Source organism: Drosophila grimshawi, unplaced genomic scaffold (assembly GCF_018153295.1).
Source record: "Drosophila grimshawi isolate 15287-2541.00 unplaced genomic scaffold, ASM1815329v1 contig_44, whole genome shotgun sequence".
In the NCBI taxonomy this organism is placed as follows: domain Eukaryota; kingdom Metazoa; phylum Arthropoda; class Insecta; order Diptera; family Drosophilidae; genus Drosophila; species Drosophila grimshawi.
In genome coordinates, this window is record NW_025063240.1 from 14,878,198 (window position 1) to 14,889,635 (window position 11,438).

Consider the following 11,438-nt stretch of genomic DNA (forward strand, 5'->3'; position numbering starts at 1 on the left):
CAGCCAACTAGAACGAGTACAAGTATCGGTTACTCAAGCAGCTACTCAATTAGGTCTGTAGAAATTATCGATGTTTCTGCCGCACATTAGTGGTGGCAAGTGTATAATTTGATATGAAAGCATATATCCCAGGCAATAGTTAATTTTGCTAATTAAAATAACAAAAATGGCAAAAATCATTCGGATTATATACAAATAACGAATTGATTCTTAGTTTGTCTCTTTGATTACTTGATTTGTTGTTTTTTGGTAATATTTGGAAACGATTTGCGATGTTTTAGTAATCGATAGTTGGCAGCCCTCTTTTGTGAATGCATCTACTACGATAGCCACGATTGAGTCTGTATTTGTTAACACATCACTATTAATGCTTCGAATACTTTGTAAATCGAATTGGAAACTGTTTTTGAGCTTGGCGCTTTGTATTTCTGGTATACTGGAATGAGCACGATCACACCGTACTCTGTTAATTCAATATGTCGAGTTTGCCTGGAATATATCGAGAGCGGTATAGTACATGACCTGTTTCTATTGCCAGATCTCGCCAAGAAATTCACAGTTTGTACTTCCTTATTTCTGGATGCCCGAGATGGCTACCCCAGCAAACTCTGTACCAGCTGCTATGACAGATTGGACGACCTTCATGATTTCCAAAAGCTATGCGTAGCCTCGGCTCAGCGGTTCAAGCAAATGGTGGCCAATAAACTCGTCACCGATGTCAATCCAATTGATATATTCGAGCCACTGCCGTTGGCCAGCAACGAAGCTGAACTGCTGAGCAAGGACGAGCCACCGAGCACTGATTATGATCCACTGATAAGCCACAAACTTGAACTAATTGATAACGAAGAGGATGTTTTTAAAATGCTGGAGCACGTTGACAAAGAAGTTAAAGAGGTAACCGAGACTAGCAAACATTTTAGTGCCTACTCCACATTCTCCTCCTCCACCTCATCGGAGTGGAGTCTCAGCGATGATGATGTGCCATTGGCACAACGTTTGTTGGATCAAGACAGCGGATCAGATTCCGAAACAACTTCAAAGGCGAAACGAAAGCGAAAGCGTATCCCCGCCTCGGAGCGTCATCTACATCGCATTATCACCTGCCAAATATGTCAGCAGAAATTTAAGAAGCAGCTCAACTACGACGAACACATGAAGCACCACAACGAACTGTTGCCGTTTCAGTGTAATGTGATTAGTTGCAAGAAGGGCTTCACCACTGCGGCTGCACTGCGTCTGCACGGCGACTATGCGCACACGATGAGTGCCGCTGAAATACCCTGCACAGTTGCCGGTTGCAAGTTGCTCTTTCCTCGCATGCGACTGCTGACAATTCATCTGAAGAAGGTGCACAATATGTCGCGGGTGACTGTGCCACGCACAGAGCAGCCGTGCACCGAGTGCGGCATGCAGTTCCGGTGTCCAGTTGCGCTTAAGAAGCACATGTACAAGCATACGGGTGAGCAGCTGCCCTATCCGTGTAACATATGTGGCAAGGGCTTTCACATAAACAGCGCCCTCAAGAACCATCTGCTGCGGCACGCGGGCATCAAAAACTATGTGTGTCCCTATTGTGGTGTGGGGAAAACCACACGCCAGGAGTGGAGCAAGCATATTCTCACCCACACACAGGAGAAGATGTTCAAGTGCCACATCTGTGAGCATGCCACACACACCAAGCGAGCGCTCGACAATCATGTGAAGATCGTGCACGAAAAGGTTCGAAACTATGCGTGCCAATATTGTGGGAAGACTTTTGGCAAGTCGCACGCCTGCAAGATCCACGAGATGACGCACACCGGCGAGAAGCGATGCGAGTGCAAGGTGTGCGGCAAGAAATTCCTCTACTCGGAGAGCTTAACCAAGCATTTGAAGATACACGAGAAGAGTGTGGAGCGCGCAATTGAAACTTATCGCCAGCGGCAAGTGACAATTAGTGGCTCAAGCTTGGCTGCTGCGGAACAGCTGCAGTCACCAGCTGATTGCCAGACTGTCAATGCCGATGCCAATGCGGCGGATCAGCTTTTAAAGGTGTGTGCTGAGTCTGTGGCCACCATACCGCGTGATCCGCGACGTGTGGAACGCGTTGATATTGCGCAGCTGGCCGGCACCGTTGTCAATCCCATTCCCGCCGTCCTGGTGCCCTCAAATGTGCCAACGCCAGGCAACTTTGTGGAAAAGGAGGGCATGCACTTTTGTCCTGGGTGTAATCAGGGTTTCAACAATTTGGGCAACATGAAGCGTCATTACAAGAGCGTCCACGAGAAGGTCAAGGATTTCGAGTGTCGTTTCTGTGCGCGACGATTTGCCAACTCGCAATCCTTGAAGCAGCATGAATGGATTCACACTGGTGAAAAGCCGTATGCCTGCAAGACATGTGGCACACATTTCCGACAGGAGGCGGCGCTAATACGCCACCAGAAGGTGCACGAGGAGAAACCGCCGAAGCCAGTGAAACCGCCAAAACAAATAACTGAGAAATTCCGGCAAAAGGAGCTGCAGAAATGTGAGAAACGGCGCTCCGTTGAAGCGTTGCGTCTGAAAATCGCCGAAGCCGCCAAGGAGGAACTACAGGAATTGGCCAAGCAACGTGTCATCGAGAAGCAACAAAACACCTACGAACAGTACAAGGCGGCAGCCGCAGCAGCTGCTGAAAAGACAATGAATCCATCAGAAGATGAAAGCGAACGCAATTCTTTGTCCATCTGAAAGAGAGACAGAGAGCACAAATGTAGCAATCCGCTTCCGAAAATGTTATTGTTGGTTAATATTTAACTACCTAGTAATAAATAAATAATTTAAATTTATAAATCCCCCAAGCAAACAAGTGTTGAATTTTACCATTTTTTTTTTGTTGTTTTTACTTGCTTGTTATTTTTGATGAGTATGTGTTTCTTTTTGTTATGGTTTGCGAACAGTTTGGAACTTTGAGCTGAACAAGTTTCCCGAAGTGCCAAACGTTTGTGTGTGATACGTGGTGATGATCGATGATGCTTGATGTTGATATTGAAATAAAAATGATGGAAATTCTTTCAAAAACTACAAGTAGATTGGTAGCAAAATTGTAAAAAGATATACAAATTTTTACGCCGTTTTTTGAGCATTTTGATAAAAAGTTGTAAAAATTTGCTGGATGTGCAGAAGGAAGGAAAGTTCGACATGAACTGGCGACGACAAACGACTTTCTTCTAAGGTGCCTCCGGTGTTTTTAAATTGTACTTGGACTTGATGTTGTTCAGCTCCTCCTGTTTCTTGTCCACATCCACACGCTTAAAGGCTTTGTTGGATTGGTAATAAAGGACGACAAGATAGCGGTTGCACACATTAAAGCCGGATAAATGGTCGCAGGCGTTTTTCGCATCGAAAATGTCCTCGTAGACAACGAATGCAGTGCCGCGTGTCTCCGGCGTATTGCCACTGTCAATAATAATTGAAAATGATTAATTATCAATTAGAGTATTTGATTATAAGAGTATTTTATTATAACACTTACACGCGGATTTGGCGTATGGCACCAAATTTGCCAAATATATCGTACATTTCATCCGATGTGATCTTATATGGCAAATTACGCACATACAGCAGCCGATTCACCTCCGGCGGCAGCCGAATCTGAAATAAAGTTGATTTTTTTATTTGATTATGCTTTAATTGTTCCTTTGTGTGCGGCGTCGCTCACGTTGTTGCGCTTGTTCATGTCTGGTCGCAACTGCTCTTGAAATGCGACTAGCACAAAAACTTTCACTTGAGTGTCTGGATGAAGCTGCTGCTGTTTGCTTGTTGACCTCGGGATGAATGTCCTGAAACGTGGTCCTTTGTTTAAATTTAATGGGTATGTCTGTCTGGCCTCAAACCCAAACAAATAGTGAATATATTATGTTAAGCAATCACATTATGTTAGTTAACATGGCACGAAACTGCTATTAGCATAACAGTAAACATCTTTTTAACAGCGCCAAATTATTATATATTATAATATTTTTCCAAAATATCTAACTATCGCAAAACATTAAAAGCTATAGGTTTTGTTACTATTCTATGGCACAAATAAAAATAAATCTGTAGGCAAACTATAGTTATTTACTTAGTAGAGTAGTCACTGTGACTATAACATTTCATTCTCAATAGATTTAAGCGATTTACAGCACTACTATGTTATCGATGGCATTGTGACTGGTGGCCGTTCAGTCACTCAGTTGGTCACACTGAAACACCACAAAAAATTTCATCTGGCAGAAAAGTGAAAAAAGAGAAAATTACGGGGTTTATCAAGTGTACCCAGAAAATTAGTTTTAATTCACATCCAACATTATTGAAGGTAAGTTCAAATTAGAGCTTTAGCGCTAAGAAAAGGTCAAGCGCAAGTGTGTCTAATACGCACAAAGAACATGGCGGCTGCGACGACAATTCTCAAGTAGTAGTTATTACATTATGTGTGTGTTTTTTTCTTCACACTCTCTGTATAACTGCGTGTGTGTTTGTGTATGAGTGTGTGTGTGTGTGAGTGTAAGTCTGTATATGTGAGTGTATGTATGTGTGAAGAGATGGCCTCGGACAAAGTTCCTCGCACTACCCTTTGAGAGGGCGTTCAACTCGCTTAGATTGGGGTTGGATTTGGATTTGGGTTTTGGCTTAGATGGTTTTACTAATTAATTTGCACACACACAAACGTATCGGCAGCATCTCACTTAATAAACGGCATCGAAATGACGTGGGAACCTCAGGCTGAAGGTCTACAGCAGATCATTGGGATCTTAAAGGAATCTCAATCACCGGACACAGCGACCCAAGTGGCTGTGCAAATGGTAAATAACAATCGAACAAATTAAATGAATCAATTTTTAAATAACTTGATTTATATTGTGAATAGAAATTGGAGGAATTCAATCGATATCCAGACTTCAACAATTATTTAATTTATGTGCTGACAAAATTGAAATCAGAAGATGAACCCACGCGCTCGTTGAGCGGCTTAATTCTCAAGAATAATATACGTATGCACGGCAGTAATTTGCAACCGGAGATTGTCGAGTATATAAAACACGAGTGCCTGCAAGCAGTGGGCGATGAATCGGCACTGATACGTGCCACAGTCGGCATTCTGATCACCACAATAGCTAGCAATGGTGGCCTGCAGAACTGGCCGCAGTTGTTGCCATCCCTGTGCGACATGCTCGATAACCAGGATTATAATGTGTGCGAGGGTGCGTTCAGTGCGCTGCAAAAGATTTGCGAGGATTCCGCTGAGATTTTGGATTCGGCGGCACTCAACAGGCCGTTGAACGTTATGATACCCAAATTTTTGCAGTACTTCAAGCATACCAATCCCAAGATACGTTCGCATGCGATTGCATGCATAAATCAGTTCATTATCAACCGATCTCAGGCGCTGATGGTGCACATTGATACATTCATCGAGAATCTGTTCAATCTGTCATCAGACGAGGATCACGAGGTTCGCAAGAATGTCTGCCACGGTCTAGTCATGCTGCTCGAGGTGCGAATGGACAGGCTGCTGCCACACATGTCGCAGATTATTGAGGTAATTAACTTTATAGATATATATATGTATATATTTATTTATAACAACTCTTGTATATTTTTCCACGCTCAGTATATGCTGCTGCGCACACAGGATTCTGATGAGGGCGTGGCCCTCGAGGCATCCGAGTTTTGGCTGTCGCTGGCGGAGCAGAGTATTTGCAAGGATGTGCTTGCGCCCTACTTGGCTCAGCTGGCACCGGTGCTGGTGCGTGGAATGAGATACTCGGAGATCGATATTATACTGCTCAAGGGCAATGTGGAGGAGGATGATATGGTGCCGGATCGCGAAGAGGATATACGTCCGCGCTTTCACAAATCACGCACACACACTATAAAAAGTGGTGAGGCCAGTCAGGCGGCCGGCGGCGAGGATGATGATGATGAATTTGATGATGGCCTAGACGATGATAGTTCACTATCTGAATGGAATTTGCGAAAATGCAGCGCCGCCGCCCTTGATGTACTGGCAAACGTATTCCGCGAGGATTGTCTGCCCATTGTGCTGCCCATACTCAAGGATACTCTGTTTCATCAGGACTGGGTTATCAAAGAGAGCGGCGTGCTTGCCTTGGGCGCCATTGCCGAGGGCTGCATGACGGGCATGATTCAGCATCTGCCCGAATTGATACCGTATCTGATTAGCTGCTTGTCCGACAAGAAGGCGCTGGTGCGTTCTATCACCTGTTGGACTGTTGGTCGTTACGCCAATTGGGTGGTCAATCAGCCTCATGATCAGTATCTAAAGCCGCTGATGGAAGAGCTGCTGAAGCGCATTTTGGATTCCAATAAACGCGTGCAGGAGGCAGCCTGTTCGGCATTTGCCACACTCGAGGAGGAAGCATGCACCGAACTGGTGCCCTATCTGGAGTATATACTGAAAACTCTTGTTTTCGCCTTCTCCAAATATCAGCATAAGAATTTATTGATCTTGTACGATGCTGTTGGCACTTTGGCTGACTCTGTTGGTCATCATCTGAATAAGCCACAATATATTGATATATTGATGCCGCCACTAATTGCCAAATGGAATTTGCTTAAGGACGATGACAAGGATCTGTTTCCATTGCTCGAATGCTTGTCCAGCATTGCAACTGCGCTGCAATCGGGCTTTCTACCCTATTGCGATCCGGTCTACAGGCGATGCATATCGCTAATTGAACAAACAATCAATCAGGAAATGGTACGGCCAATAAGCAAGCCTTAAATCATCACTTAAAATATGGTAAACTTACATTTGCATTTTTGCAGCTCTGCAAGCAGAATCACACCTTCGATCATCCCGATAAGGAACGCATGATTGTGGCCTTGGATCTGCTGTCTGGCCTGGCCGAGGGTCTGGACAGGCACATTGAGACCCTGGTAGCCAATAGCAGTATCATGCATCTGCTTTACCAGTGCATGCAAGATGTTCTGCCAGAAGTGAGTTTATACTCAGATCAAATAATATATATGCATTGCTAATATACTGTCCTTGTTCTAGGTGCGTCAATCTTCATTTGCACTGCTCGGTGATTTGACCAAGGCCTGTTTTCCACATGTGCATCCGTTTATGGCCGAATTCTTTCCTATATTGGGTCAAAATTTAAATCCCGATTTTATTTCGGTGTGCAACAACGCAACGTGGGCTATTGGTGAAATATGCATGAAATTGGGTGAGTAAGGGATTCTTTTCTCGGCCGGTTTTAATTTGTATGTGTTTATGAATTTTATTAGTTCTTAGACACGTACATAAAAATACTTGAGCATTTATTTATAAACACATTGTTTACATTATCTGCAGGTGAGGAAACCAAACAGTACATACACCTTGTACTAACCGATCTCTTCATCATCATCAATCGCCCGAATACGCCTAAGACTCTGCTGGAGAATACAGGTGCGTACACATTAATATAATCGGATGCTAAGCAAATTACATAAACTGTATGCAATGTATATGCAGATATTCTATATATATATAGTTTTATGTATGTGTTTATGTATATATATATATATATATATATATATATATATATATATGTATATATATATGTGTGTGTTTGTGTCTGTACATATATTTATGTACACAATGTATGTGCGCAAGCTATTTACGACAGTCTAAACATTTGCTTCTGGTTTCATTTAATGATGCATGTGACGCATTGTCGCCAATTGCAACAAAAACCAAAATAATAATAACAACAACAACAAAAGCATATTGCATAAATACTAATATATACACATATATACTAATTATATTGTCAATATTGATGTATGTTCAAATTTATTGTTGTATATGCCATTAATCGATTGAATAGAAAACGTTTCAATCAAAATCAATCAATTCGAAACAAACAAACCAAAACCAAACCAAACAACAAATGTAATATAATTTATTCAGTTGATTTATTTATATTTTTCTGTTCTTTTAGCAATAACAATCGGTCGTCTAGGTTATGTGTGCCCAGTTGAAGTGGCTCCTTATTTGCCCGAATTTGTACGACAGTGGTGTGTAACACATTTATCAAATATAGTTTTCCTTGCTTAACTTCACCATTACATCTTATCCTGATTGCATTTACTATCCCTTCCAACTCCAACTGAAACAACTTAAATTAAGCTTAAACAAAACAAAAAAAGAAAGATATGTATTCAAAAGACACACAACAGTAATTTTCCATTTGTAATATTCAAAATTTCTTTTGTGCTGTTCTTCATTTGTTTTTCTATCTCTTTTCTTTTGTTTTGCTTCGATTTGAGTGTTTGCCTGTGGCATGCTCAGTTAATAAATGTTATCGCTAATGCATTTCTTGTATGCTATATCTGAAACACAGGTGCACATCGCTGCGTCACATACGAGATAATGACGAAAAGGACTCGGCCTTCCGTGGCATGTGCCACATGATAACCGTTAATCCAGCTGGTGTAGTGCCTGACTTTATATTCTTCTGCGATGCGATAGCCTCATGGGTGACTCCGCCACAAGATCTGCATCAAATGATACAAAAGGTGTGGCGCTTATTATTGCTCATAAGTTTTGTTTATCGCTAACAAATGTAATTTGAAATTATTACAGATTCTGCACGGCTTCAAGACACAAGTCGGTGAGGAGAATTGGCGTCGATTTGTTGATCAATTCCCGCCAACTTTGGCTGAACGCTTGGTTACCATGTACAACATCTAAGGTGGCACTGGCTTCAGTAGCACAGTCCATATTCACCACCCAACAACTAAGCAACTAATTAACTAGACAATTATGTTCAAGTATGAGAGTAAGCGTGTCATCGTCTTTAAACTTAGTGTAAGCACAGTAGCAGACAAATGTTTAAATAAGCTTATTCGATGCTGTTCGAATAATACAATTACATTATTATCTGGAATTTCAACTTATAAAGTCAATCACAAAACGAGAAGAAAAAAGCAGCAAACTAATACAATATCTAAAAACTACACATATATAACTACCTAAAATATATCCATTTAACCCAAACAGATATATACATACAATATATATATATATACATATATGTATACATATATTAATATATATCGATATATAGGCAATGCAAAAATTAGATGAACTAGTAGAGTTCTATTGGATTTGGATATGATTTGTCAGTCCGTTTGAATAGTAGACAATTCTATAAAGATTGTATCAAATTATAATTACGTAAATGAGAGTTCCGGCTGTACTTAAACCGGATCCAGTGCTATAGCTATATAAACCGCAATCCAATCTATATAAAAACACTTGAATATGCTGATATATACTGTGTTTACTTATCGCTAACTAATTTCAATTTAAGCAAACAATTGATATTGCGCTTCGTCTCGCGTAAATTAAACAAAAAAATAATGATATAATATGAAATAACGTCAATCAAAGCAACTATCGTAATCGGTAACTAAAATAAAAAAGGGGTTGGGCCAATTGTGAAATGAAGATCAAAATAAACTTGTGCTAAAATAGTAAAAACAATAATTTCTGCAAGAAATATAAATGTTACAAAATATTTGATATCAACAAAGACTGATGTTATAAAAATAAAAAACTCCGTTCAATAACATATACATGCATACATGCATTATTCATCATTTACCGAATGAATTTCACAACTATTCCCAACACTTTATATAACAAAAAGAAAAGGAAAACAAAACAAAAAATTAATCGTCGCGTTTCGGGTCCTAACGGTTTCGCGTTCGCGTATTATCGTCGCTCGTTCGTTCGCTCGCTCGTATCTCGTATCGTATCGTATATCGTCGGGTTATAAAACAAATAAAAAACTGATAAATAATAATAGTGCAACTGTTACTGATACAAATTTACTTATAATGTATACGACTTGATATTTATATACTACGCAATTTAGATGATTTCCTTTTTTTTTTTATTTATTGTTGTTTAGTTGGTTTTTGTTAAACAAAGAACATGAGATTAGAATTCCGTTGAATATGATATTTATTTTGTGCGATCCTTAAGAAATGTTAAACAAAAAAGAAAAACAAAAACATAATCCAAGCAACCCATTGACTGATTCACTTTTAAAAGTATTATATAATTTTTGTATAGGAGCATATTTAATTACATATATATATATATTTTTTTTTGCAAACTTGCTATAATTTGTATAGAATCGTTTCAGCGTTACATCTGGCTAGCGTTACCTTATAATTTTTGTACAGAACAAATTTTTAACGATTAGGTGTAAAGTGTACTACTAAATGGAAAACAAAAGTCTTTGAAATTGTCGCGGATCAAAAAACTAAAAATAAAAAGTATAAAAAAAACCAAACAACACAAATCAACTCAGAAAAACAAAGTAAATTTAAGTAATAGTATTAATTATATGCAGACTTCTGTTAAGCAGAGTTTGTATTTTTATTTAATTTCGAAAACAAAACAATGGGGGAACGTGTGATAATAATGTAAATTCGGGTCGTTCGTTCGCGTCGCGGTTAAACTAAATACAATATATACATATATATAAAACTAACAATACGGGACTTTCGCCCCCGAGTCCCCAATAAACATGGAATCAAACACATAACTGATAACTCCAAATAACTGAAAGCAAAAGCAAAACTAAAACTCAATAAAAAATAAATAAATCGTGATTTCGTTGTACCTTAAACCGAATTCATCGCGGAATTTCGGTCGCGTTCGCGTGCGTTTGTATCTCTCTCGGGTGATCTTAGTGATTAGCGTTTAAGCAGTAAACAAATAATTAAATGAAAAAAACTATATAATAAATTTATCAGAAAAGCAAAAACTACACACAATACATAGAAAATATGAATATATTTATTAATAATACCAGCTAGGATTTGATTTCGTTTTACTCCATTACTATTGAAAAATGTTTGGAAGAAACAATCAAATCTGATTAACAAGAACATTGGAAATATTTTTAATTGTTTTAAAAAAATGCCTATTTGTTTACAATAAATATGTTTCGCACACACACACACACATGCATAGAAGCACATCGGCAATACTGAATAGAAATATTTCGTAGACACACCTATATATATATTCCTATTCATATTTAAAAAAAAAAAATTTAATTTCTTGGAAAACTTCAATCGGAATTTTACAATTTTACAAGAAATGTAGATATGTATTCGGAAATAATGTATGTATAGAAAATAACGAATCCTTTACACAATAAGAAAAAGATGTAAACTATCCAATGCACATTATGGAGTCTCAATAGAACTATGGAATAACTATCTATCATTCAAGTATTACGATCAACTAAAACTTGAACTATTGCATAATTCTATTGTCTCTCTGCTAAATGCTGATGCTTGTGCATCCAATTCTCCTCAACGAGAGTTGTGTAAACTAATCAGAAACCTAAATAAATATGTATGTATAACATTATCAACAAACTGAAATGCTATGTTTT

General features: G+C 39.1%; 3 protein-coding genes across 3 annotated transcripts; 2 read left to right on the top strand and 1 right to left on the bottom strand.

Moving 5' to 3' along the window:
• The first annotated feature begins 419 nt into the window (after nt 1–419).
• LOC6557500 (zinc finger protein 14) lies at nt 420–2,799 on the top strand. The gene has a single exon (XM_001984129.3). It carries the CDS (start codon nt 442–444, stop codon nt 2,710–2,712), a length of 2,271 nt encoding a protein of 756 aa, XP_001984165.1. The 5' UTR covers nt 420–441; the 3' UTR covers nt 2,713–2,799.
• Nucleotides 2,800–2,833: 34 nt separating this feature from the next.
• Nucleotides 2,834–3,871, bottom strand: LOC6557540 (splicing factor 3B subunit 6). Its single transcript, XM_001984128.3, has 3 exons — nt 3,683–3,871; nt 3,497–3,615; nt 2,834–3,420 (listed from the first exon to the last, which is right to left on the bottom strand). Exons 1-3 carry the CDS (start codon nt 3,698–3,700, stop codon nt 3,192–3,194), a joined length of 366 nt encoding a protein of 121 aa, XP_001984164.1. The 5' UTR covers nt 3,701–3,871; the 3' UTR covers nt 2,834–3,191.
• Nucleotides 3,872–4,189: 318 nt separating this feature from the next.
• Nucleotides 4,190–11,427, top strand: LOC6557521 (transportin-1). The gene is made up of 10 exons (XM_001984127.2): nt 4,190–4,321; nt 4,684–4,808; nt 4,874–5,545; nt 5,618–6,727; nt 6,796–6,966; nt 7,028–7,199; nt 7,328–7,423; nt 7,959–8,034; nt 8,361–8,535; nt 8,603–11,427. Exons 2-10 carry the CDS (start codon nt 4,710–4,712, stop codon nt 8,708–8,710), a joined length of 2,679 nt encoding a protein of 892 aa, XP_001984163.1. The 5' UTR covers nt 4,190–4,321; nt 4,684–4,709; the 3' UTR covers nt 8,711–11,427.
• The last annotated feature ends 11 nt before the right edge of the window (nt 11,428–11,438 follow it).